Here is a 23724-nt window from a genome sequence, read left to right on the forward strand (position 1 = left end):
CCTTCCCTCGGGTGTTTCTAAATTCAAAACCTCCCTGTGGGACCTCCAGGGAAAGAGTTCACACTGTCCCGGCTTCAGGGTGGGGCCTCTCAGAGCCTTTGTTTACTAGTGCTGGCCCAGCTGTGACTCTCTGAGCTTCTTCTTGGAGGATCAGATTGTGTACGAAGTGTTGACGCCAGATCACTAGCTTGGTTGCCTTGTTGGAAATTACTCCCCAGCCTTGTGGGCCCAGATGTTCCGCTGCTGGTCCTGGAGGTGGCGGGGACAGGTAGTCAAAGGCGAGAACTAAAGAAACCTCTCACCCTTTCCCCTTGGAGAGGACACCGCGGCTTTGTCATCAGGGCCACTGTCTGGGTCTGAATCTTCTGTCGCTTCAGCCAACCCCTGACATGCTGAGCCAGGGCAGCACCAGCGCTTATTTGGGACACGCTGCTGACCCTTCCCAAAGGTGCTGATCCCACTTCCTTGAGGGGGTGGTGGGCAGCGGGGTTTGTGGGCATCACCCATCTAACGCCATCATGCGCACCTCTCCTCTTGGCAGCCCTGCAGCTCAGCTCGCCCTGGGCTCCCCTGCAAACTTCACTCGAGCCCCTCTCAGATCAGAAACTTAGGGGTTCCACAGGTTACTTTCTCTGGTCTGAGGTCCTTGCCCCATTTGGAACCACACCAGCTTAGCCTTTGAAAGCTAATCCCACCTCCCCAAGCAGGACCTTGTGGCAGACATTTATTGGGTTTCTAGAGAGTGGTAAAGTGAAAGTCGCTCAGTCGTATCCAACTCTTTGCAACCCCATGGACTGTGTAGTCCATGGAATTCTCCGGCCAGAGTACTGGAGTGGGTAGCCTTTCCCTTCTGCAGGGGATCGTCCCAACCCAGGGATCGAACCAGGTCTCCCGCATTGCAGGCGGATTTTTACCAACTGAGCCACCAAGGAAGCCCAAGAATACTGGAGTGGGTAGCCTATCCCTTCTCCAGGGGACCTTCCTGACCCACAAGTCGAACCCGGGTCTCCCGCATTGCACGCGGATTCTTTACCAACTGAGGTACCAGGGAAGCCCCTAGAGAGTGGTGCGTCTCATGATTACATGGGCCCTGCAGTTCTCCTTGGCATTTACTAGGGCCTCTGGAGGGACTTGTGGAAACTCGACTGAGGGCTTCTTTCAGTGGCAGAGGCCTCTGCTGAGTGCTCAGAGGTGGGAGACCTCCAAGGGCAGCCTGTGTGGTCTTGTGCTTCAGTCCCTGCACAGCGACCTGCCGCAGGGGGCTGGCTACAACCATCCTTCACGCACAGCCACTCAGAGGCTGAGTTGACTGCCCCCTCAAGCTTCCGCAGCGGGCAGTTGATGAGGCCAGAATTCAGACTCATGTCGGGACTCTAGGCCTTTCTTGGGCTTTGGGCTACTTCCTATTTTGGGGTCATCCCCATCGTCAGTAAAACCCCAGCTCAACATAAATCCTAGACCCAGGCCCAGAGCGTGGGGCAGAGGGCCAGACCTGGGGTGGACGAGGAGGCCCTCACCCACCCAGAGTGGGAGGCCTGCTCCCCGCTGCCACCCGCACACCAGCACTTGACCCCTCGCTCTTGTCTGCTGTCTGCCCCTGGGCTGAGCTCGTGCCCCTGGCTGCCCCCTCTGCCAGTCCTCCCGTCTCTAGCATGTCCAGTGGTCTCTGCTGTGGGATCTCTGTCTCTGCGTCTCCTCCATCCTTCCTTCACACCCTCCTGTCTTCGCACGCAGCCGCATCGCCCTATTACTGTCTCATGCCTTCTGCAGACAGCAGTTCCCCGGGGGCAGGATACTGGGCCTTTGCCATCCCCTGGCTTCTGGCACCAGCCCAGCTGGCCAGAGGAGGTGCTGCTTCTGTGGTCCGTGTGCTCAGCCTTGCCTCTTGCCTTCTCCCCAACAGGCCACCCTGCAGTTCTGCGTGGTGAAGCCGCTCATGGCCGTCAGCACCGTGGTCCTGCAGGCGTTCGGCAAGTACCGGGATGGTGATTTTGAGTAAGTGGCGGGTCCCCTCCTCCGAGGTGCGTGTGGGGAGGAGTGGGCAGCTCTGCCCAGAGGCTCAGGCTCTGGCTGAGGGAAGCAGTGGCCGCAGACTGGCCCCATGCCTGTGTCTGTCGTCCGAGTGGAGGGCAAGCCTGACCCCATCTGTCCTCATGCCTCTCTGCACCCCTGAGTTGCCAGGGCCGGAGCCTGGCAGTGGTGCCATCACACTTGACCCCACCTCTGACAGAGGAGCATCTGTCACCTTCAGGTGACAGAGTGGGGCCCCTCGGGGGAGGGGGGCAAGAAGGGACAGTGACCATTCCCAGGGAGGGGACGAGAGAGCCAGATCCCTGAGATCCCCAGCTCGAGTCTCTTCTGCGTGGACTGACACACACACCCCACTTGAGGGTTTAGTGAACATGACTATGAGTCTAGGCCCTGAGCTTGCACACACACCTCCTGTAACCCTGCACGACAGTCCCCGGGGGTCGGTGAGCAAACAGAGGCTCAGAGGGAATGTAACGTGGCTCAAGTGAAAAGAGCCAAGCCAGGTTCTGTCCCTCGGACCATCAGGCTGAGGCCCTGCCCCCGAGGCCGCCTGGAATCCTCTGCCAGGGGCATGGGCAATGGAGCTGCAGGTGGCAAGGCTCACCGGTGCCCTGCCCACTTCTATCAGTGGCTTGGGGAGCACTGCTCAGGGAGCTTTCTGAGAGCCATGTGAAGGGGCATGTGGGCAGGGCAAAGGGGGAAGGAGGCCCCTTGTCGCTCAGAAGGGTCTGTTCAAGCCTGAGAATGTCCCCGGTTCCCACAGCGTCACCAGCGGCTACCTCTACGTGACCATCGTCTACAACATCTCTGTCAGCCTGGCCCTCTACGCCCTCTTCCTCTTCTACTTTGCCACCCGGGAACTGCTCAGCCCTTACAGCCCTGTTCTCAAGTTCTTCATGGTCAAGTCTGTCATCTTCCTTTCCTTCTGGCAAGGTGAGCCTCCTCCCGGCCCCTGCGAGGCCAGCCCGTGCCTCCCTGTTCCCTCAGCCTCGTCCTCTGCCTCCTGCTCACCATCCCCAGTGCTCCGAGGGCCTGGGCCTTGGGGTTGCCATGGGCGATCCTGGCTGGAGCTCAAAGGGACCTCTGTCCACTGAGCACCTGTGGGGCATGAAGTCTGGGCGTCCAGAGCCTTTCACTGGAGCCAGGAGCTTTGGTGGGATTGCTTCTTGGACACGGGGATCTCAGGGTTGGTGTCCAGCCAGGACCTGGGGGGTACTTTCCTCAAGGCTCCGGCTTGTGTCAGCACTCCCACCCAATAGGAGAAGCCGTGCACCCTGCCTTCACCCTCCCGGGGGAGTGTGGCACTGGGGCGCTATGTGGAGGGAAAAGGAGAAGGGGATCCAGTCTTGGGCTCGACGCCCATGGCGCCCCTTCCACACCTCCCCTTCCAGGCATGCTCCTGGCCATCCTGGAGAAGTGTGGGGCCATCCCCAAGATCCACTCGGCCCGCGTGTCGGTGGGTGAGGGCACCGTGGCTGCTGGCTACCAGGACTTCATCATCTGCGTGGAGATGTTCTTTGCAGCTCTGGCTCTGCGGCATGCCTTCACCTACAAGGTCTATGCCGACAAGAGGCTGGATGCACAAGGTATGAGCCAGGGTCCTAGAGTCGACCCCCGAGCCCCCACCAGCCGGAAGAGTGCTTCCCGGCCCTGCCCCTCGGCCCCTCCTGCCTCCCAGGGTCCTTCTGGTATTGATGGATCAGGAGGTCAGGAGGGGACCCTCAGTGTAGGAAAGGGGCCACAGAGGTCCAGGCACCTCAGTTACAAGGTGTTGATGGGGGTGGGGACTGGTCCTGGAAGTCGGTGGGGGTGAGGACTGGTCCAAGAGACCCCTGGTCTCTTGCAGCAGGTCTGGAGTATGGAGACCCTGAGATGCTAAAGCACAATATCTCCATGGGAAGGCCAGGACAGAGACCCTAGGATAAACAGATTCCTAAGGTTCCTGATATCAAACAGCATTATCCATTTTGTCCTATAATTTCCTTGTCTCTAAAGCTTTTTTTTTTTTTTTAACCTGATTACTTCTAAGAAACAGACTCGGATGTTAATAGCTTTTAACAGCTTTCTTTTTACACCTGCTAATCTTTGCTTTGTGAGAACAGCAGTTGGCAACCCCAGTTGTATATTAAGATGCCCTGGAGACACTCGCCCTCAGAGATTCTGCAGTATTTGCCCTTGGGTTGGGCCTGGCAGGATGTGCCGACAGCTCCCCAGGCAATTCTAACATGCTCTCAGGAAAAGCAGGGGCTGGGGGCTGCCTCTGGCTGGTGCTGGGCAGTGTGGGGAGGCTTGGGATGAGGAAGAAGAGGCTGGCAATGCCTGAACCAGCTCACCCCTCGAGGAGGCAAGAGGGTCTGGGGAGGAGGAAATCTGGTCTAACACATCTATCCATGGGGTCGGTTGCTGCCAGCTCCTTGCGTGTGTGGCTGAAGGCCAGGGTCCACTTGCCTATGCCCACCACCTTTGCCCACCATGGGCTCACTGGGCATGCTGAGCTGAGTGTAGAAACACTGGCCTGGCCTTTGCAGGGCTCCTCAGGGGGCCCCCTCCCACCTTACCTGTCTTGTGCTTTCCCCGGTTGAGAAGGAGCCTTAAAAACCTGCGGCTGCTATAGGTGTGTGGACTGAATCACCTCCAGGCCTCTCAACTCCAGCGCACCTGACCACGTTCACCCAACACACTTGCCGCCTGGGCATTCTCCATCTTTTTTCTGGTTCAGATTCTACACTTAGTGCCAGAGGGGCTGTGCTGGCCAGGGCTCACTGCTGCTAGCTGGCATCCCACCCACTTCCCACCAGTTGGAAGAGATGTGTCCAGCACCCTCCCAGTGTCGAGGGCAATGTCCCTGGGACCTGGTCACCCTGGTGCCTTGAGCCTGAGGCCATGGCTGAGAACCCTTTCTAGACCATTAAGGTCTAACATGGTTTAAGGCCCTGCTTCTGTGGCCCTGCCCACAGAGGCTCTCCGCGGTCACCTGGGCCCTCTTCTCACCCACTGCCCTGAGACACATCCACCCCCAGCCAGAAACAGTGTGGCCAGGCATCCAGCTCTAGCAAGGACCCCAGCCCAGCCTGGGGAAGCTGCTACACGCCCTCGCCCACCACTGTGCGGGTCCTAGGCCAGTTGTCCACCTGTTAACCACAGCGCCTGGCCTCTCTCAGCCCCCCATCAGAGTTGGATGCAAAGCCAGCTCTGTGGTGTGGTCTGTACCTGTCAAACGCCCTCTCCTCCACGCCCCGTCTATTAAGTGTTGCAAAGTTGGCAACGCGCGTAACACAGGCTTAGGATTTCTAGCCAAGCGTGAAGAGAAGTGGGGTGTGGGGGGTCCCTCCTCAGGGGCAGAGGTTGAACTCCGACCAGCATTCTGGGTGTCCACTCTTGGTCCCCCAGCAGAAGAAAGCCTCAGCCCTGAGGGAGCAGTCTCCTAGATGGACAGCACTGCCCCCCACCCAGGCCTGGAGGGGCAGTGGGGCCACCTGAGTGCCAGCTGGTCTGGGGGCGGGACCTGGGGTGGGGCGGGCAGCGTGTGCGGTGAGGTGCCCACCTCGGTGATGGGCATGAGGTGTTCACTCAGCTGTCTCTTGTCTTCTGTTTCTCTGGCTCCCCTCCCTCTCCCCCTGCCCTGCTTTTGCCCCGGGTTTGGCCTCGGGCAGTGCCGACATACGGCCCTTACGGTAGGTTCCACTCAGTCTGTATGTCTGTCCTGCACGCCACTCCTGTCACCAGCATGAGTCTCTCCCTAGCTCCTTCTCTGTGTCCCCATCTCCTCCCGCACAAGCATCCCTGGGGCACGGAGAGCACCTGCCAAGGGCTGCCCTCCGTAGAGCTTGCCTGCTTCATCCTATCTCTCATTGTTCTGAAACATGCCCTGTGCATTCTGAGAGCACAGTGCTCGTTGATGGGGAATTGGGGCATTTGGTTCTCTTCTATGGCAAAGAACACCAAGGGGGAAAGGGCACACGGATTTGGGTCTGAAGACTGGGGCCAGAGTGGGGCTCACCCCTTACGTCTCAGTTGGGGGCCTGGGCCATCTCTGCCCCCACTCCCTCCCTGAGCCCTTGAGGACAGTATGTTAGGGAATTAGGAGGAAGAAATAAAGAACCTGCCTGCCAGTGCAGGAGAAATAAGAGATGCAGATCTGATCCCTGGGTCGGGAAGATCCCCTGGAGAAGGAAATGGCCACCCACTCCAGTAATCTTGCCTGGGAAATCCCATGGACAGAGGAGCTTGGCGGGCTACAGTCCGTGGGGTCTCCAAGAGTTGGACACAACTGAGCAATCAAGCACCTCAAGGCAGGGCCCCCCCTGCCGGAGCCAGGATGTCTGCTCTGCTGTGGGTCCAGGCCCCCGTTGGCCTGTTTGGGTGGAGCAGGCCCTTGGTCTACTCTCCAGAGTGAAGGGGAGCATCCCACAGGCCTGGGCCCTCTCCCCCAACTCCCTGGGGTCCTTGGGCTCATGCCTGCAGCACCCCAGTCACCACCCCAGCTCCCTTCCCCACTCCCAGACTCCACCCCCTCCAATCCCTGTCTCCCTTAGAGGTGCACTGCAGCCAAAGGAGCGTTCCTTTGCTCGTCCCTTCTCGTGTCCAGGACCCTGTTCTCTGTCCCAGGAGGGCTTGGTTGGATGACACACACCTGGGACCAGGGGCGGGCCCGGCTGCCTTGCACCTGCTGCCCAGACCCTCACCCCACCTCCCGCCTCTCCCCGCAGGCCGCTGCGCCCCCATGAAGAGCATCTCCAGCAGCCTCAAGGAGACCATGAGCCCCCACGACATCGTGCAGGACGCCATCCACAACTTCTCACCTGCCTACCAGCAGTACACACAGCAGTCCACCCTGGAGCCTGGGCCCACCTGGCGCGGGGGCGCCCACAGCCTCTCTCGCTCCCACAGCCTCAGCGGTGCCCGCGACAACGAGAAGACGCTCCTGCTCAGCTCCGACGATGAGTTCTAGGGGTGGCTGCTGCTGGCGGGGGAAGGACTGGCCCCTTGGCCCAGGGCAGGGTGTGCCCTGCCTCCGGTCTCACCTCCAGGCAGGGAGGCTGAGTGGCACAGCCTTGGCATCACCCTTTAATTTATTGGATCAGAAACACTCACATATCGCTTCAAGAGGAACCACCCGACGCTGCCGTCTGCCCAGGGTACGGCCCAGGCTCACCCAGGAGCCTTCAGGAATATTTATACAAGGCCACGGCTCTACCGCCCGGACCATGGGGAGAGGATGGTGGGAGCAACTCCCCGTGCCCCTGTGGCTCGTCCTGTGAGGACCAGCCGTGCCCAGGCCCCGATGCTTGTGTTGTGGACCAGCGGCTGCCACCTTCTCAGCCCCTCACCCTCCTCCCCCAGACGTAAACTCCTCCCCCAAAGACCGTGCAATACTCTCTCCCTGGGGCTCCTGCCTGCTCCCAACCTGCCCCTTGGTCCCATGCTAGATTAGCCTCACTTGGGCGGGAGGAGGGGGCACGGATGCTTTCTGCGGACCCTCCTCCCAACCCAGGGCTGCCTGGCATGCTGCAGGGATCAGAGCCAGACACCAAGAGCCATGGGTCCCCCCCTCGGAGGGCGCCTGGGTGTCCTCTGGGGCTGCCCCGTCTGCCTGCCTCACGCCCCTTCCCCTGGGCCTGCTGAGGAGCCAGCAGTCCACACTGCCCTCCCACGAGGGGTCCTTCTTGAGAGCATCTTGAGCAGAGCCCTTGCATCCAAGCTATTCAAAGGGTCAGGGGCTCCCAGCCCTCCTTCCTCTGCTGGATCCTTGTCTCTCCCTAGGGCTCCTCGCTCCTGTTTCACAGGGAGGGCCTGGTCTCTGCATTGCAGACCAGCTTCCGAAGGAGGAGCAGTGTAGGCGGGAGGGGTGGGGCATGCGGCGAGGAGCCCAGAGTTGGGGGACTCCTCTCTTTGGCCCCATATCCACACAGGACCTGGTGTCCTGCCTCATCTGGCCCCACAGCCCATCTCTTCTGTGCCTTAGTCACATATGAAAGCCCCCCACCCCCACTGCCCCTGCCCCCGTGCGTCAGTCTGGCCCAGACACTCCCTGAGGGGCTCCCTGTTAAGCTGCTGGCACTCAGTGGATCCTGTAGTGCAGGACCAAGTACCCTTGGACAGGCTTCAGGGGTGGCCAGGACCACCAGTCCCCCTCCCTTCACTTACCTCCACGCCCACGTGCATGGAGCCTCCCAGGGCCAGAGCCCCCAGGCAGGCCGGGCTTCCACTGGCCACTGTCTTTGGAGAAGCCTCATGATAATGGGACACAATGCATGTTCATTCAGGCAGGAGTTCCCGTCACATGAAACCCAGAGAGCATGTGGGTGTGGGCTGCACCAGCCTGGAGGAGGGGAAGGGGGCCCAGCCCTGAGGGACCTTGGCATCTCTTAACCTTTTGGCCACTCCTGGACTGAACCATGCCAAGGTCGGGCAGGGGGTTCCATCCCAGGAGTCTTCCTCGGCCTCTTTTGGCGACCAAGCCAGCACTGGGGTTGGGGGGCACAGAGGCCAGCTCGTGGGCCCCTGTTGGATGGGCCTGGCCAGCTGGTACCAAGCTGTGTAGGATGGCAGTGGGTAGGTGTGGGCTGTCCACGGAGAACCTCTGGGCTGCCCCTGTCATTTGCTTTCATAAATTTGATTCTCCTTCCAGCCAAAGTGGGCTGCTGACTCCCTGTCCTCCACCCCCGTCTTTGCCTGCTCTGGCCCCTGGCCACTTGCAAGGTGGACGGGAGGTGCCCCATGGCAGGGAGCTAACAGCCCTCGGGGAGATGGGGGCTGGGAATGCGTGCCCAACCACTCCACCCCTCCTTCCTAGGATGTGTAACCTACCTTGTCTTTTTATTTTTATTTTTTATTTTTTTTCCCGATAGAGTAGCTCTTTGTACATAAAAATACTTGAAAAATTAATTGTATGATGTATGAGAAGACAGAGTCCCCTAGTTTTGTATCCCTTGTATGACTGCCATGAGTTCCACCAGAAAGCCGCTCTATTTTGGTCTCTGTGACATTTTAAATGCGTGACAGAAGTGAGCAAATACAGTGAGAAAGAAATATATATATGAGATAATATAGATTGTATTGAAATCTCCTCTGCTGGTGGGTGAGACTTTTTTTTCCCCCAGCTCCCGTGTATGTGTGTTTGGGGATGGGTTTAGTGGTTGTGGGTTCAAAGGTGTCCTAGAAAACCCTCTTCTGTCCGGATTGTAGGTATAAATGAGGGGGGGTCACATTGCCAGACTGAAATTGGGGTCCAGGTCCCGCTGAACAGAGTGTCCCTCCTCTTCTGGCCAGTGTGACATTGGTCACAGGGGTCCACCCACCTCGGCACCCAGCAGCGGGTTGGTGCCTCGTGCCAGCTTCAGTCAACCAGCTAAATGGGGTGCACCCTTCAGCAGCCCCATTCCTGCAGGTGTCTCCCTGGGGTTTAAAGAATTTCCTGCGATCCTCATGCTTCCTAGTCCATCGTCATGCCTCCACCCTGGGACCTGAGGCAGGAGGCCTGGAGCACGGCCTGCCCAGCAGTGGGCATGTGCCGGACACCTGCCACCTCCCTGCCGCCTCTGCATGCCCTCTGTGGCCTGGCCCGGCTGACGGGGTGCTCAGGAATGTGGCGCGGGCGGGGAAATTCCCAGCCGCCACCCTCCACTTGGTCCTCGCATGCCTTCCTGCTGTCCTTTCCACGGGCCTGGGCTCTGTGTCTCAGCATCAGGATCCTGGACCCCAGCCTGAGAGGGCAGAAGGGCCTGTGGGCCTGTGGGCCGTTTCCCAGCTTTCAGGTCCTCTCCAGAAGCATCCTTCTAGCCTGGCCATCCCTCCATACCCAGCCTCATGGAACTCCTCCTCCTGGCCATCAGGTACTCTGGGGTAAGCGTTCACTCTGCCTGCGGAAGCTTGCAGCCCCTGGCATCCCCACGTATGACCTTACACGTCTTGAGTTGTACAGATGGGTAAACTGAGGCTGCAAGCAGTGACATAAGCCATTAAAGGTCATACAGCTAGAGAAAAACACACCCCAATTTCCCTGACCCCTGGACCACAGGACACTCTTTCCCAGGGTGCCCCAGAAGCACTGGCAGATCGGATTAAATTAACAGAGAAGTCTGGCATGCTGAAGTCCATGGGGCCACAAAACGTCGGCACTACTCAGTGACTGGACGGCAACAACAGCGGGGAGTTTGGGGCCTAGGATGAGACCCAGGGTTGCATTCTAGGCCTGCAGGCTGGGGCTGAGGAAGTCACTTCTCTCTCTGCCTCCCTGTGCCTTTCCGGAACATGAGGAAAATATTTTTTACTTGGCTGTAGAAAGTCAGACCTCAATGTGAAAGTGCAATTCCTCTTAAATCGGGGAATTTTCCTCTCTGGGTGGGACTGTTTATTTGCTGACGGGATGCCCAGGGAATTTAACCCTACATTTCATTGTTCGCCTGGCTTTGCCTTCCCCAGGGAGGCTCCCTGGCTCCAGGCACCCAGATGGAAGGACAAAACCCTGTCTGGTTCCCACCTCCACCCTATATCCCCCTTCACCCCCGCCAACCCACCCTACCCCAGCGCAAGCCCAGGTGCTAGATTTAGTGATGGGTCACAGTTTCTTCATCTGCAAATTGGAGGAAACCCTCCCACCCAGCAGAGGGTTCTGCCTGGGACTGAAAGCAGAATCCATCTTGGGGCCCTCATTCGGAACCCACCCCCGCAAAAAAAAAAAAATCATAAACCAGAACACATACTTCTAAACTGTGGAAAAAGAGAACTTAACTTTATTCAGGAAGTCTACAAAATACAGAAGGCGGATAACTCGCTTACTGTAAGTCAGAAAAATAAATAAATTCTGGGGGCCGGGCACTTTTCTTTTAAAACACATTTTTTGGTTGTTTTGCTATCCGGCTTTCCCTAAATATAAGATAAAATGTGTTTTATTTGCAGATACAAAATATAAAGTACAGCTCAGGACTGCACGCCACATTTCCCAGGCAGTGGGTGCTAGGCCTCTGGCTGGGGAGAATAACTTAGATTCGTGCAATAAATAAACAGCGGGAAGGGGCAGCTGTCTAATAGGGAAAGGGGAGGGGCTGGGGCCAGACTTCCCAGGAGAATAGCAGTCAATGGCAGTGACCCGCCCCCACCCAATAGGATGGACAGGTAGAACCCTCCCCTTTTTAAGGACCCCTATCCCAGGGTTCAGAACTGTAGGATCTGTCTTCTCATCTCCCCACCTGCCTCTGTGGTCACTTCCTTTGTCCCCTTTCTCTTTGGCCAGCTCCCTGGGTTCAGGGAGAGCCCAGGACAGAGTCAGGCCAGCTCCTTCCCTCTCTCCATCTGTATCACCTTCTCTTTCCCTCTACTTCTCTTCACCTGACTCACAGAGAGCTACCTCCCAGGCCACAGAGGCCCTTGCATCACCTTTTCAGGCCCCGACCACTGTCCCCCTGACAACCACGGCTGGACTCTCAGGGCAGCAGTGGAAAGACATGGTTCCAGCTTAACCGCTAAGCATATGTGGCCTTGGGCATTGTCGGGTCCGCTGGAGGCCTGTTTTCCCATCTGTGAAATGGGCGTCACTAGGTGATTTCAAATGAATCTTCCAGCTCTGGAGGGCCAGGCATCCAGGCCCAAAGCAGAGGCGGGAACATCAACTTCCCAGCTGGACAATCCTACCAGAGGCATGCGGGGTCAAGTTTAGTCTTGTATCCTGGAGGGTGGGGACGGGCCGATGGCACGATCTGAGCAAACAGTTACAAAATGAGGGGTGGTCATCTTCCCCTCGATGGCCGTTCTCTAATCAGCTTTATATCCCATCCTCCCAAACTAAGAAGGCTGAAGTTTTTAGGAAACGCCAGACCTCGACCTCACCCGACTTCCTATCTCACCGAAGTTGCCCCTCCCCGGGACCATTAGGTCCCAGTTTCAGAGACTGCACGAGGAAGACAGGATCTGGGGAGGGAACGTGTGTTCACCACGGGGGAAGCTGGTGGCTGCAGAGAAATGGCACTTGGAGACAGAGGCGGCGCTTAGGCACTTAGGGATGGCAGCCGGGGTCGGAGGGGCGTGGTTTGGGGAATGGGCGTGGGTGGAACGGGCGGGTCTCGGCGAGCACTAGGAGCAGGCGGCGGGGGCGGGGCCGGGGGCGGGGCCCGGTCCAGAGGCGGGGCCCGGGCCGGGGCTCGGGGCGGACTTGACGATGGTGATGACGCTGGCTGGCGCCACCAGAGCCGCGGGCCCGCGGGCGGCGGCCACCGAGCGCGCGAAGCCCTGCAGCGCCTCGCACTTGCCGCGCAGCGCGTCGAGCTCCAAGCGCATGGCGGCGTTCTCGCGCGCCAGCTTGTCCACCTCGCGCTCCAGCTCCGACTTCTGCTTCTGCAGCTCCTCCTTCTGGCATACGCGCTTCACGCGGCAGCTGGCCGCGTAGCCGCGGTTCTTGAGTGTGCGGCGCCGCTGCTTGAGCCGCGTCACCTCCTCGGCCGAGAGCCCTCGCAGGTGCCGGTTCAGCTCGCGCACAGACAGCCCCATCAGCGCTTCGTCCGACAGGTGCGGCGTGTTTTCGCTCAGCTCACGCTTGATCTGCGGGCATGGGCGCGTGGGGAAACTGAGTCTCAGGGTCACACTCTACCCTGCGGGCCCTGAGCTCTGGTGCTGGGGTCGGCTTCCCCTCCACCGCTAGTGTTCCCCATTCCGCGCCAGGAACACTGAGCTGGTGGCTGGACTTGCTCCAAGACTCCGAAGGGGAGCAGGAATCCCCAAAGGGGAAACCGGGTGGGACCGGGATCTGGATACAAAAGGAGCCACCCTAGAGCTCAGTCCGGATTCTAACCCAGCGACTCAGCGGGGACTCAGCCAGAAAAACCCAAGAAAGCACCTTTAAAGTCCAACAGTTCCGTGGAGGTTGTCCTCATGGGGAAGTAGGTCTAGAGAGGGAAGTGACCTGCCCTGGGGCACACAGCCCATGGCCAGAGCCCAGGCCTGCTCATTCCCAGCCAGGCGGGGCCTGGAAAGGCCCATGAATGGCTTCATGAATGCCTGATGTATGCTGAGCCCCTCTTGGGGATTCTAGGAACTGAAGGGGAAGTTGGGATGGGAGCTCAGCCTGGGCAGGGAGGGAGGGGAGGACAGGAGACAATAAGGGCTGCCTTCTCACCTTCAGCGCTTTGCTGGATAAGGGATCCACAGACATGTTTGCAGAAGGTACCCTCTGGGCTAAGACCTAGGGGAGAGAGGAGACCAAGGTCAGTTTTTCTCCCACTTGGATAAAATCCAAACACTACTATCTTCGCATTCAAGGGCCCTGCTATCTTAGAATTCATCTCATACCACTTCCCTTGGCCCCAGTGGTCCAGCTACAGCGGCCTCACTGAATGGTTCATTCCAGCCTCAGGGCCTTTGCACTTGTTCTCTTTACTTTTCTCTTCCTTTTTATCTCCCCAAAGACTTTTCATCATTTAGATCTTTGCTCAGTGCTACCTCTTCAGAGAGGCTGCTGCTGCTGCTGCTAAGTCACTTCAGTCGTGTCCGACTCTGTGCAAGCCCATAGACGGCAGCCCATCAGGCTCCCCCGTCCCTGGGATTCTCCAGGCAAGAACACTGGAGTGGGTTGCCATTTCCTTCTCCAATGCATGAAAGTGAAAAGTGAAAGTGAAGTCACTCAGTCGTGCCTGACTCTTAGCAACCCCATGGACTGCAGCCTACCAGGCTCCTCTGTCCATGGGATTTTCCAGGCAAGAGTACTGGAGTGGGGTGCCATTGCCTTCTCCTCAGAGAGGCTAAAACTGGCTAAAACATCCCTTGTACCATATCACATAACCCCGTTTACTAACCCCCAAGCTCCTTTCACACTACTGCCCACCTCTATTCTGCCCTCCAGCCACAAGGAATTTCTTTCACTTCCTCTCACCCCATGCTTTCTTGCCTTTGGGTCACACCAAACCTTGTGACACTTCTCCTCCCACTCCCACTTTATTTGGCAGACTCCTATTATTCAGCCTTCTGCCCTGAGCATGGACATCCCCTCCTCCAGGAAGGCCTCCCAGGCTCCTAGGACTTTTGCAGCACCGCCCACCCCAGCAGTTCTGCCCTATGTTGTAATGGTCTGTTTCCTTGACTCCCCACCAGACAGGGACCTCCACAGCAAGAACCAGGCGCAGACAGCTCTGGATGTGAGGCTGCCAGCACAGGGGCTGGCAGGGAGCAGGCACTGGTGAGGTGTGGATTGGTGGCCTATGACACTTTCACCCAGCTTGTCAAGGTCTGAACCTCGTGCCAAGCCCAAATCTGCTGAAGACCGTCAAGAGAAAAACCTCTTGGCCCTGCCTCCAATTCTTCCTCCTTTCTATCTGCTTCTGCATGGCAGGGATGGCACACAGATAACCAGGAAGATGGGAGGGAGACAAAGGGATTCTGTCTTCATAACTGGCTCCCAGGGAGGGTATAGGAAACAAGGAAAGGAACAGGGGGGATTAAGGGTCAAGCCTGGTTTGAGTCCCATCTCTGTTTTCTCCAGGCTGTGTGACTGTGGGCAAGCCACTCCTCCCCTCTGGGTCTCCACTTTCCCATCTGTAGGTTGGGAACAATACCTGTCTCATAGGGTTTTGATGGAACCAAATGATGCAAACAAGAGAGGTCAGTGAGCACCTGGGGGGTTATTAGAATTGCTGAGTCTGTCCAGGAGGGGTTGGGCCGGTAGCAATTCCTGGGACATCGCTTTGAATTGGTGTCTCCTGGCTGGCCAGGGTCACACAGGAAAGGCTCTTACAGACTGTCTAGCCCCTGCCTCCTCACTTCACCCAAGGGGAGGTGGAGACCAGAGAGGGGCCCCTCTTGCCTGAAGTCACACAGCAGGTGAATGGCTGCCTTCTCCTAAGTCAGGAGGAATTCTGAACACCTGTAAAAGTCCCAAGACTGAATCCTGATTGCCTTCACACCATCAGCACGCCAGTTCTCCCAACAACCCTGTGAGGTAATGGCCAGAGAAGTCAATAGAGTAGCCCAGGGTCACACAGCTAACAGCGGATAAAGCCTGGGTCTGAGGCCACATGGAACCACATGTTTCCTCGCAGTGAGGTCCTCACAGGGCACCCTCTCTAGGCCCTGTTTCCCCACCCCTGTAAACAGGAGGACTTGCCTGGCTCCAAGGCTACCCAGCTCTGATGTGCCAGGATCTATGTTGGGCCTGCAAGTGTCACACAGATATCCAGGCCTCCTGGCTGGCTGTTTAGGGGGCTGGGGTGTTACATGATGCCCAGGCAGTCTGGGCTACACAGAGAGCCTGATGGGAGAGGTGATCTAAGAGCCTGCTGGGTGCTGAGCAATATGTGGTGGCTGACCGATGCAGAACTCTGGAGGCATGGCCCCTAGGACAAGGCATTTTTCCTCTCTGGACCTTGGTTTCCTCACAAAGTGGGGACAATCATCATAGTGTTTGTGTGTAAAAACAAGAGGCTTAGAAAGATCAGAAGTGGCAAATGGTTGGTTTATCTCCCCACATTCCTCCCTCTACTCCTAACACGGACATCAATAATCAATTACCGCACTTGTTCTCACTGAGGTTGGACACAGTTCCTGAATCTTTCTCAACACAGCGCTGTTTTCCACTGAGCTTGGACATAACCTTAGAATCCTCCTCAACACAGCCCTCCAGAGTATGCCGAAGAGGAAACTGCTGGCCATCCCCTATACTAGATAATGGCTGAAGGTCCCATCCTCTCTGTTGGCTGCGATTCTAGGTACTTTGGGACCCCAGGGAGGCTTTGAACCTGTTCTTGTCTCCTTTCCTCTTTCTCGTCCTGTCTGAGCCTCAGCCCCTCAAGCACATGCTACATGTCAGCTGAGGCACCCATGTTTGCCCAGGAACATCCTAGCTCAGCAGAGCCAGGCAGTCACAGAGGGAAAGTCACAAGAAGGTCACACCTCAGACTTTCAGCACTCCAACTTCAGACCAGGGGCTGCTGGGCTGTCAACCAAGGGGCTGGGGTCCTCCACCAGGCAGCCTTGGCCAGTCTGGTAGACCTTGGACTTGAGACAGCAGCTGATGCAACCTCATTGTTCTGTAACTGAAGCAACCAAGCAGCTGTTTGGTGGCAATGGTGGACTGGAACCCTGGAGTCCCCAGCTCAGGGCTCTTTCTTCAAAGCCAACCACTATACTCCTCTCTCTGAAGGATAAGAGTTGGCCATGACTAAGCGACTGAACTGAACTGAATACTCCTCATCCCCCTATCCCTGCTTCTTCCCTTCCTGAGGCCAGCAGCGCTGACCTCCAGGGTCTGCAGGTTCCTAACATTCCCTGGAGGTGTGGCTTGGGGGATTGACAGCTGCATTGCCCAGTCAGCAGCCACGCCCCTGGCCCCCCTAGTACACTCAGAGGCATCCTGGAGACCGCCCACCCACTGGCATGGGCTCCTCTGGCTGCTGAGCCATTTTGCTTCCTCTGTGAGGACAGAAGGAAAAAATGTGTTTTCCTGGGCCTTGGCAGCCAGCACTGGTGGAGCCTCCTCCCTGTTGGAAGGGGAACAGAGCTGGGAGAACCCAGCACCACAGGGAAGTAGGAGCCTGGGGGTCTGCCACCCACTAACACTTGCTGTGTGACTTCAGGTACACCACTCCCTCTCTCTGGGCCCAACACACCAAACCACCAAGCCTAAGGTACCTCCTAGCGCTGACAATGTCAAAGTTTAGAGAAGTCAGATTCTGGCCTGGAATGGAACTCCAAGACCACCAGCAGAGTAGAGGCCCTGGAGCAAGGGAAGGGAAATCAGGGAAGACTTCCTGGGGGCAGGGACCTAAGAACACAAACTCAGAGACCATCAGCCTTGAGTCTCCCTCTGCTCCATGCCTAGCCCTTAAGCATTTCCTCTTTCAGCTGCACCGAGACCAAAACCACCTGCTCTCTGGCGTCCAGTCTGCCTCCACCTCTGACCCCACCAGCTCTCCTCCCTGTCAGAAGGATCATTACTGACACAAACCTACCAACCTGACCATGTTCGGCCCATTTCAAAACCCTATGATGCCAGCCTCCCCTCTAGCCCATGTGGTAGGCCTTTCTGGCCACCACCACGTTCTCTCCCCATGCTCTTCCAGGATCCCCATGCTGACAACAAACAAATGAGCAGACAACAAACTCTTACCATCCCCACACATTCCCAAAAGGGACACACGGGGTGCATGTGTGTAAGAGAAGATGTCACTTGAGCCCTGCAGGATCTGCTTGCTTTGGAGAAACTGCTTCAAGAATCTTACAGCCCATGCCCAGGAGTTCTTGTTTGCCCGGGGTTCCCAGGCCTTTTTCTCTAGGTGTTGTGGAGTTTTACCAGGACATTGACCCAGGGCTCATTCATTCATTCAATCAGCAAACACCCAAGAAGCACCTACCCTGTAGGTCCCAGGCTTGGTGCTGCACCCTGAAGGACCAAAGCTGAATCAAAGCCCCTGCCCTTGAGGTCTTCACAGATGATTATCACTTGATCTGACATTCTGGCTGACTGTCACCTCCCCAGGGAAGCCTTCCTTGATTACCCTGGCTAAGTCAGAACTGTGTTATGTACTTTGTAATCACAGTGACTTCCTCCTCATACCACCTATCTCAGCTGTGGTTTTGCATTGAGTTTAGTGGCTCTTTCCTCAATTTTGTCTTCCTTCCTTGACTGTAAGCTCCTAGAGGGCAGCTCTGGATCTGATTTGTTCACTATCTTATCCCCAGCATCTAGTCCTTGGTGGGCTCCATGGCAACGCAGGCTAAAAGTATTAGGACTGAGGGAGGCACAGGCCAAGGGAGCCCTCACTGGGTCCTGGGCCCTACTGAAGGTCCAGGGGTGATTCAGTGGGAGGTTAAACCTTTCGGTACTAGCTTTCCATCTATGACTGAGTCAGTCAGCCACTTCCTCCTGTTCCCTGCTCCCTAGCCCTGCTCAGGGATGTTTCCTGCCCAGTTTTGAAGATCTGCCTGCCTGATTCCTGTGCTCCTGGTGGCTACCTCCCTTACATATTCCACATATTCCTGGACAACCCTGGCCTCCGCCTGGGGCTGTTGGCTCTGTTTTCTCTTGCATGGTTCCCCTGGAAATTAGGCTCTATGTGGAGGCTGTCACACCTCTGCCAGCCCACTGCCCTTCTACCACCTTGAATGTTGGCTAGTTGCTGCTACAGATGGGGACCCAGAAGGTACCAGCTGTGGTAGCAGCTCAGAGATCCAAAGTTAAAAGATTATCTGGTCCAGCTCAATGCCCTCCCCCCACACACCCCATGATCCTGTAGTCCTGTGGGTGGGAGGAAGAGAGGGCAGAATAGGACCAAGGAAGCCCTAAGCCCCAGCCCAGCCCTCAACATCCCTCAGCAGGGCATTGATGGAGGAGCAGGGCAGGGTGAGGCGCCTTCTCACAGTAACCCCTCCTGCGCCAAGACAAGTAGTCCCGCTGCCTGTTAGCCAAGTCTGGCCCAAGTCTTCAACTAGCTCCTCAAGTCCAGTCATCGATAGCTCTGTCTGATTAGCCCCACTTGTGAACTGAAACCACCAGAAGGGCAGAAACCAGCTCCACCCCAACCTTGGGTTCTCACCCTTCCTGATCCAGCAGGTACAGCCTCTAGAACCCAGACCAGCCAGAGGAGTAGCCACCAGAGAGAGGAAGCCTGATATCCCTTCCTACCTCCTACACTCCCGCCACCCACCCACCCCCATCCTTCCTGTTTCTTCTGAGACGGGGGGGCGGGGTAGCCCCCCCCCCCCCCCGGGATGAAGGAGGGTCCGAGGGGAGGGTCTGTCTTCCCCAGGCAGTCAGAAAACCTGGGGACAAGGACCTGGACACCAGCCTACTTTGTTGCCAGACCCACCGGGGTGATGGAGCCAGGGGTGGCCCCTTCACCTTGTTCCCCAGGGAAGCCCGGTGGGATCTTTGATATTTTGCCCCACCCCGTGGCTGAAGGCGCCGGCTCTGGGTGGTGGACAAACACCGCAGTCACGTGGCTGCGGTCCTGGGAAACTCCGGGGAGAGCGAGGGCCTGGCGGCCACCGGCTGGTGGGAAAGGGACAACCCGGGAGAGATTTCCCAGACCCTTGTGACTATGGACTGGGCCATTTCTCTCGCTTCTTCTTTTATTCCTGTGGTCACACTCTTTCGGAGGTACGGTCCGCTGGTTATACAGGCCCCGCCTGGGAGCGTTCGGACACACACACACACTCACATTCCCCAAGGTACGCGGCGCAAGCACGCACCGGGCAGGATACCCAGGACGCTGGCCAGGGAACACACACGCACGCCCGCCCTCGGACGTAAACAAACCGCGCACGCTCGGCCTACGGGCATCGGTCCAGGGACTGTTCTCACCGAGTCACGTACTTGCACACACCGCCCCCGGCCCCGCCTGGGCGGACGCTGGCGCTCGCCAGCCCGCGCTGCCCCTTCCTGCCTGACTTCACCGCCTCTCGGCCCGCGCCCCCAAAAGGGGCCCATTAACCCCGCACCCCGCCAAGTTCGTTTCGGCCGCGTCTCGGTCTCACAGGACCTCCGCCCCCCACCCCCACCCCCACCTCGACACCCTCCCAAGCCAGCAGCCCAGACGAGGGATCCACGCTAGCACCGACTGAGTCGGGCCCGGGGTCCCGCCCCAGGCACGTTCCAGGAGCGCGAGACCCTGCCGCCCCCTGACCCTGCGCACTCATCCCGCGACCCTCACCCGCCTCTCGTCCTGCTTCGCCTGGCGTCCCTGGCACGCACGGGGTCCCGCTGCCGTCTGAGCTGCTCTCCTCGGCCCGCGCCTCGGTCAGCCTCCCCCTCCGGTCCCGACCGCGGGTCGCTCAGAGCCCCGATCGCCGGAGCGACGCGCCGAGTTTTGTTGTGGGGCGGGCAGCGCTGGGGGCCGCGCCGAGTTGTAAGGCGAGCTTCCCGGAATTACTCACTCACAGGATTCCTTTCATTCATAAAAACCCAGTCATACGGTGACGTCACCGCTCCGGCCGCCCCCCGGCCCCAGAGCAGCCTCCCGACTCCCCAGCCCCGCCCCCGACCGGCTCCGCCCCGGATAGGCCCCGCCCCGCCCCAGGCCCCGCCCCCCGGGAGTCTCAATCCGGGTTAGAGCGCTGACTGCGGGCGTTCACGCGACATCTCACCGGAGCCGCGCGGGTGAAGGTGTCATTTGTCTCATTTTACAGTCCACCGTCGTGGGCCTCTTCTCCTTTCGACCTACACCCTCTGCCTCGATGATCTCATCTAGTCTCGTGGTTTTAAATGCCATCTGTAGGCTCAGGAGCTCCAGATTTTGTATTTCCAGAGGGAACGGCTTCTTTTGGAGTTCCAGACTGTATCCAACTGCCCACTCAGCGCCTCCACGTGGGTACCAGTTGGGGCCCCCATGCCCTGCACGGCCAAGATCCACTCCTGAGCATCAACCCTAGCTCAGCAACATACACACCCAGTATCTCCATCTCAGCTGTTCAAACCCCAGACCTCGGAGCCTTGCTCCGTACCTTTCCTTTCTCCTCACTTCATGAGTCACTGGCTCCACCTCCAACACCACCCTGCATCTGACCACTTCTGGCCACCTCCATTTCTGCCACCTGGTCCAGGGACCATCAACTCAGCTGGACCATGGCCACAGTCTCCTGATAACGTCCTCACTTTATCCCTAAAAGCTTTTTTCACACACCAGACAATATTCTCCTTGTAACAAAGATCAGCTTGTTTAACACTCTCCCACCCTTGGGCTTAACACTCTCAAAGATTTTCCTTCGCATTTACGGTATAAACTATATTCCTCCCTTTGGTCTACAGGCCCCTAAGCCATCGGTCTCTGCCCAGCCTCACCTCCGTCACTCTCGTCTCACCCCGCTCCTCTTCAGTCACACTGCCCTCTTTGCTGTTCATTTAACACACCAAGCTCATTCCTGCCACAAGTCCTTTGCACTTGCTGTTTCCTCTTCTGTTCACTGCCTGGCTGTTTCTCATCTTTCAGGTCAGCTCAAATGTCACGGCCTTAGAGAGGTCTTTCCTGACAGTCCTGGCTAAAGGAGCCACCATCTCTGAAATTTGGTTTTTATATTAGCTTAATATCTCCATATTAATATTAGCTTAATATATGCTGACAAGGGCCCATCTAGTCAAAGCTATGGTTTTTCCAGTAGTTATGTATGGATGTGAGAGTCGGACCATAAAGAAGGCTGAGCACCAAAAAATTGATGCTTTTGAGCTGTGGTGTTGGAAAAGACTCTTGAAAGCCCCTTGGAGGGCAAGGAGATCAAACCAGTCAGTCCAAAAGGAAATCAACCCTGTATTCATTGGCAGGACTGATGCTGAAGCTTCAATACTTTGGCCACTTGATGCAAAGAGTCGACTCATTAGAAAATACCCTGATGCTGAGGAAGTTTGAGGGCAGGAGGGGAAGGGGACAACAGAGGATGAGATGGTTGAATGGCACCATCGACTCAATGGACATGAGTCTGAGCAAACTCTGGGTGATAGTGAAGGACAGGGAAGCCTGGCGTGATGCAGTTCATGGGGTCACTAAGAGTTGGACATGACCTAGCGACTGAACAACAAATATCTCCATAGGTTATTATCTTGCTTATATATTTGCTTATTATAACCAGACTGTAAGTTTCATGAAGGTAGAAACTTGTCTATCTTCCTGACTACTGCAGATCTTTTGCCTAGAGCAGTGCTCGGCACATAAGCAAGCCCTCAGTAAATACTTGTTGAGGAAATAAATGAGTGAAGGCTCAGAGAGGTCAAGTGACTTTCTAAAGTCACCCAGCCAGGAGGTACAAGAACGGGAGTTTGAATCTAGACCTAATTCTTGGTCTAGATATTTGGGATTCTGCCCAACTGGGTGAGGCCCAGTATAAATGTAGGGGATGTGTTCAGGGCCTGTATTCAGGGATGAATACATTCAGGGATGTATTCAACCACCCCAAAAGAGGTGGCTTTGGGGGCAAAGTAGAGGGGTGTCCCAGTTCCTTCTTTTCCTTTGCTCATGGTGTTTCCATTGCCTGAAGTGCCTGCTGCTGCTCCAGGAGCCATCAGTTCGGTGAAATGTACATTACAGCACCTACATTATTTTACAAGAAGGACCAAGGACCTTCCCAACTAGGAGGTCTTTCTGTGGCCACCAGCAAGGCTCCCCCTTCCCTTGATCTCAGAGCTCTTGCTTTGCTTCCTCACCTATGAGCGTTGGTCTACCTGGGATTGTGACAGCTATCCCTTACCTCCCAAAGGCCTGGGTTTCATATGCAAGTTGGACCATTAGCTTCCCAAGTGACCAAATGTTGCAGCAGCTATGTCTGGCAAAGTATTCCCCTCAAAAATTGTCCCTTGCCTTATATCTACATAGCTAAGAAAGCCAGTCACATTACCTCTTGGAGTACCAAAGTTCTCAGTTTTAGAAATAGCACAATTGTGATTGTCTTTTTTCTCTACCCTCCATTTTCAATGAGTTTTCAAAAGCTGAGGCCACAGTAGGTATTTGACTAATGAATGAACCCCCTGTGGATCTGCACAACAGTCCTAGACACCATGAAGCCTAAATTCTCCCATCTCCTGCCTGCCTGCACTAGGGGGTCAAAGCTTCAGGAGCCACCCAGCAGGGACTGCTCCCTGCAGATCTGGCTCCCTCTCTGGTCAAGGTCAAGGGACATGGTGCAATGTCATATTTAAAAGTGGGACTCTCTGGCTTGAAGCGGTCCCTGACGGCCAAATTTGGGACAATTTGAGCATCAGAAGAAATAACAGTAAACATGGGTTAAGACCTGCTGTATAAGAGAAGAATCCATGAGTCCATATAATATGAATAAATAAATAAAGAGAAGAGAAAGTTCCATCTTCAAGCAAAAAGAAAGATAGGGACTTCCTTGGTGGTCCAGTGGCTAAGACTCTACACTCTCAATGCTGGGGCCCATGTTTGATCCCTGGTCAGGGAACTAGAGCCTACATACATGCTGCAACTAAGAGTTCACATGCCACAACTTAGAAAAATCCTATATGCTTCAACTAAAACCTGGCGTAGCCAAACAAATACATAAACAAAATATCAAAAAACAAAACACTGACGTGTTCAGAGGTAAGGGGCGTCTGTCTGCAATTTACTCTCAAATGGAGTGGGAGGGTGGATTATAGATAAAATGTGATAAAATATTAACAACTGAGAAATCTGGGTGAAGAGCATACAGAAATTAGATATTGTTCCTGCAATGTTTGTTTTAATTAAAAAAGTAGGATTTTGTTTCTTTGTTTGTTCTAAGTAGGGGCTCTCAAGTCAGCCTATGAGCTCAAATCCCAGCCTCACACCCCCCACCCCCACCAACTAAGTGACTTAACCACTCTCTGCCTCCTTTATAAACTGGGTTCACTGTTGATAATAGTGCCTGCTCTGTGGCTTATGAAACAATTTATTGGGTTCACACTGAGAAGCATTGGGCGCAGTGCCTAGTATGCAGTAAGAGATCAGTAAATAAATACTGGGTTAGAGAGAGATGAGTTCTCTGGAGTCCACTAGGACACTCCCTCTGAGAAACTGCTTCTCCCTCAGGTGAGTGATGCAAAGCCAGTGGGGACCTCACCCTGCCTGGAGACCCCTCCTCCTGTCAACAGGAAGGAGCCTTGTGGCCTGTGCCTAGAGAGGGAGCTGCCCTTTGCCAGCAAGGCCCAGCAGATCTCCAACCGGCCCAGCTGGTCTCTGCTCACCTGCCTGGCTCCAAACCACCAAACAGCACTGTAGCAGGTCCTGGCAGGGCCCTGGCCCACAG

At 56.4% G+C, this 23724-nt stretch overlaps 2 protein-coding genes across 5 annotated transcripts in view; one reads left to right on the forward strand and one right to left on the reverse strand.

The window, feature by feature from the left end:
* The window catches only part of TMEM184B (transmembrane protein 184B), a 51138-nt gene extending 42039 nt beyond the window's left edge, over positions 1-9099 (forward strand). For both annotated transcript variants that reach the window (XM_040233308.1, XM_040233307.1), the window contains exons 6-9: positions 1904-1995; positions 2795-2964; positions 3423-3617; positions 6741-9099. In XM_040233308.1, coding sequence (XP_040089242.1) covers positions 1904-1995; positions 2795-2964; positions 3423-3617; positions 6741-6982 — 699 coding nt within the window. In that variant the 3' untranslated portion in view covers positions 6983-9099. The remainder of the gene's footprint in view (positions 1-1903; positions 1996-2794; positions 2965-3422; positions 3618-6740) is intronic.
* A 1645-nt stretch (positions 9100-10744) lies between these two features.
* On the reverse strand, positions 10745-19985 carry MAFF (MAF bZIP transcription factor F). Of its 3 annotated transcripts, none has more exons than XM_040233317.1 (3): positions 19669-19985; positions 13142-13207; positions 10745-12567 (listed from the first exon to the last, which is right to left on the reverse strand). In XM_040233317.1, exons 2-3 carry the CDS (start codon positions 13175-13177, stop codon positions 12103-12105), a joined length of 501 nt encoding a protein of 166 aa, XP_040089251.1. In that variant the 5' UTR covers positions 13178-13207; positions 19669-19985; the 3' UTR covers positions 10745-12102. The 3 variants fall into 3 exon arrangements, with proteins under 3 accessions (XP_040089251.1, XP_040089250.1, XP_040089249.1); XM_040233316.1 differs by having other exon boundaries at positions 19665-19985; XM_040233315.1 differs by lacking the exon at positions 19669-19985 and adding an exon at positions 19519-19648.
* Between the last annotated feature and the right edge of the window lie 3739 nt (positions 19986-23724).

Source organism: Oryx dammah, unplaced genomic scaffold, assembly GCF_014754425.2.
Source record: "Oryx dammah isolate SB20612 unplaced genomic scaffold, SCBI_Odam_1.1 HiC_scaffold_29, whole genome shotgun sequence".
Lineage (NCBI taxonomy): Eukaryota > Metazoa > Chordata > Mammalia > Artiodactyla > Bovidae > Oryx > Oryx dammah.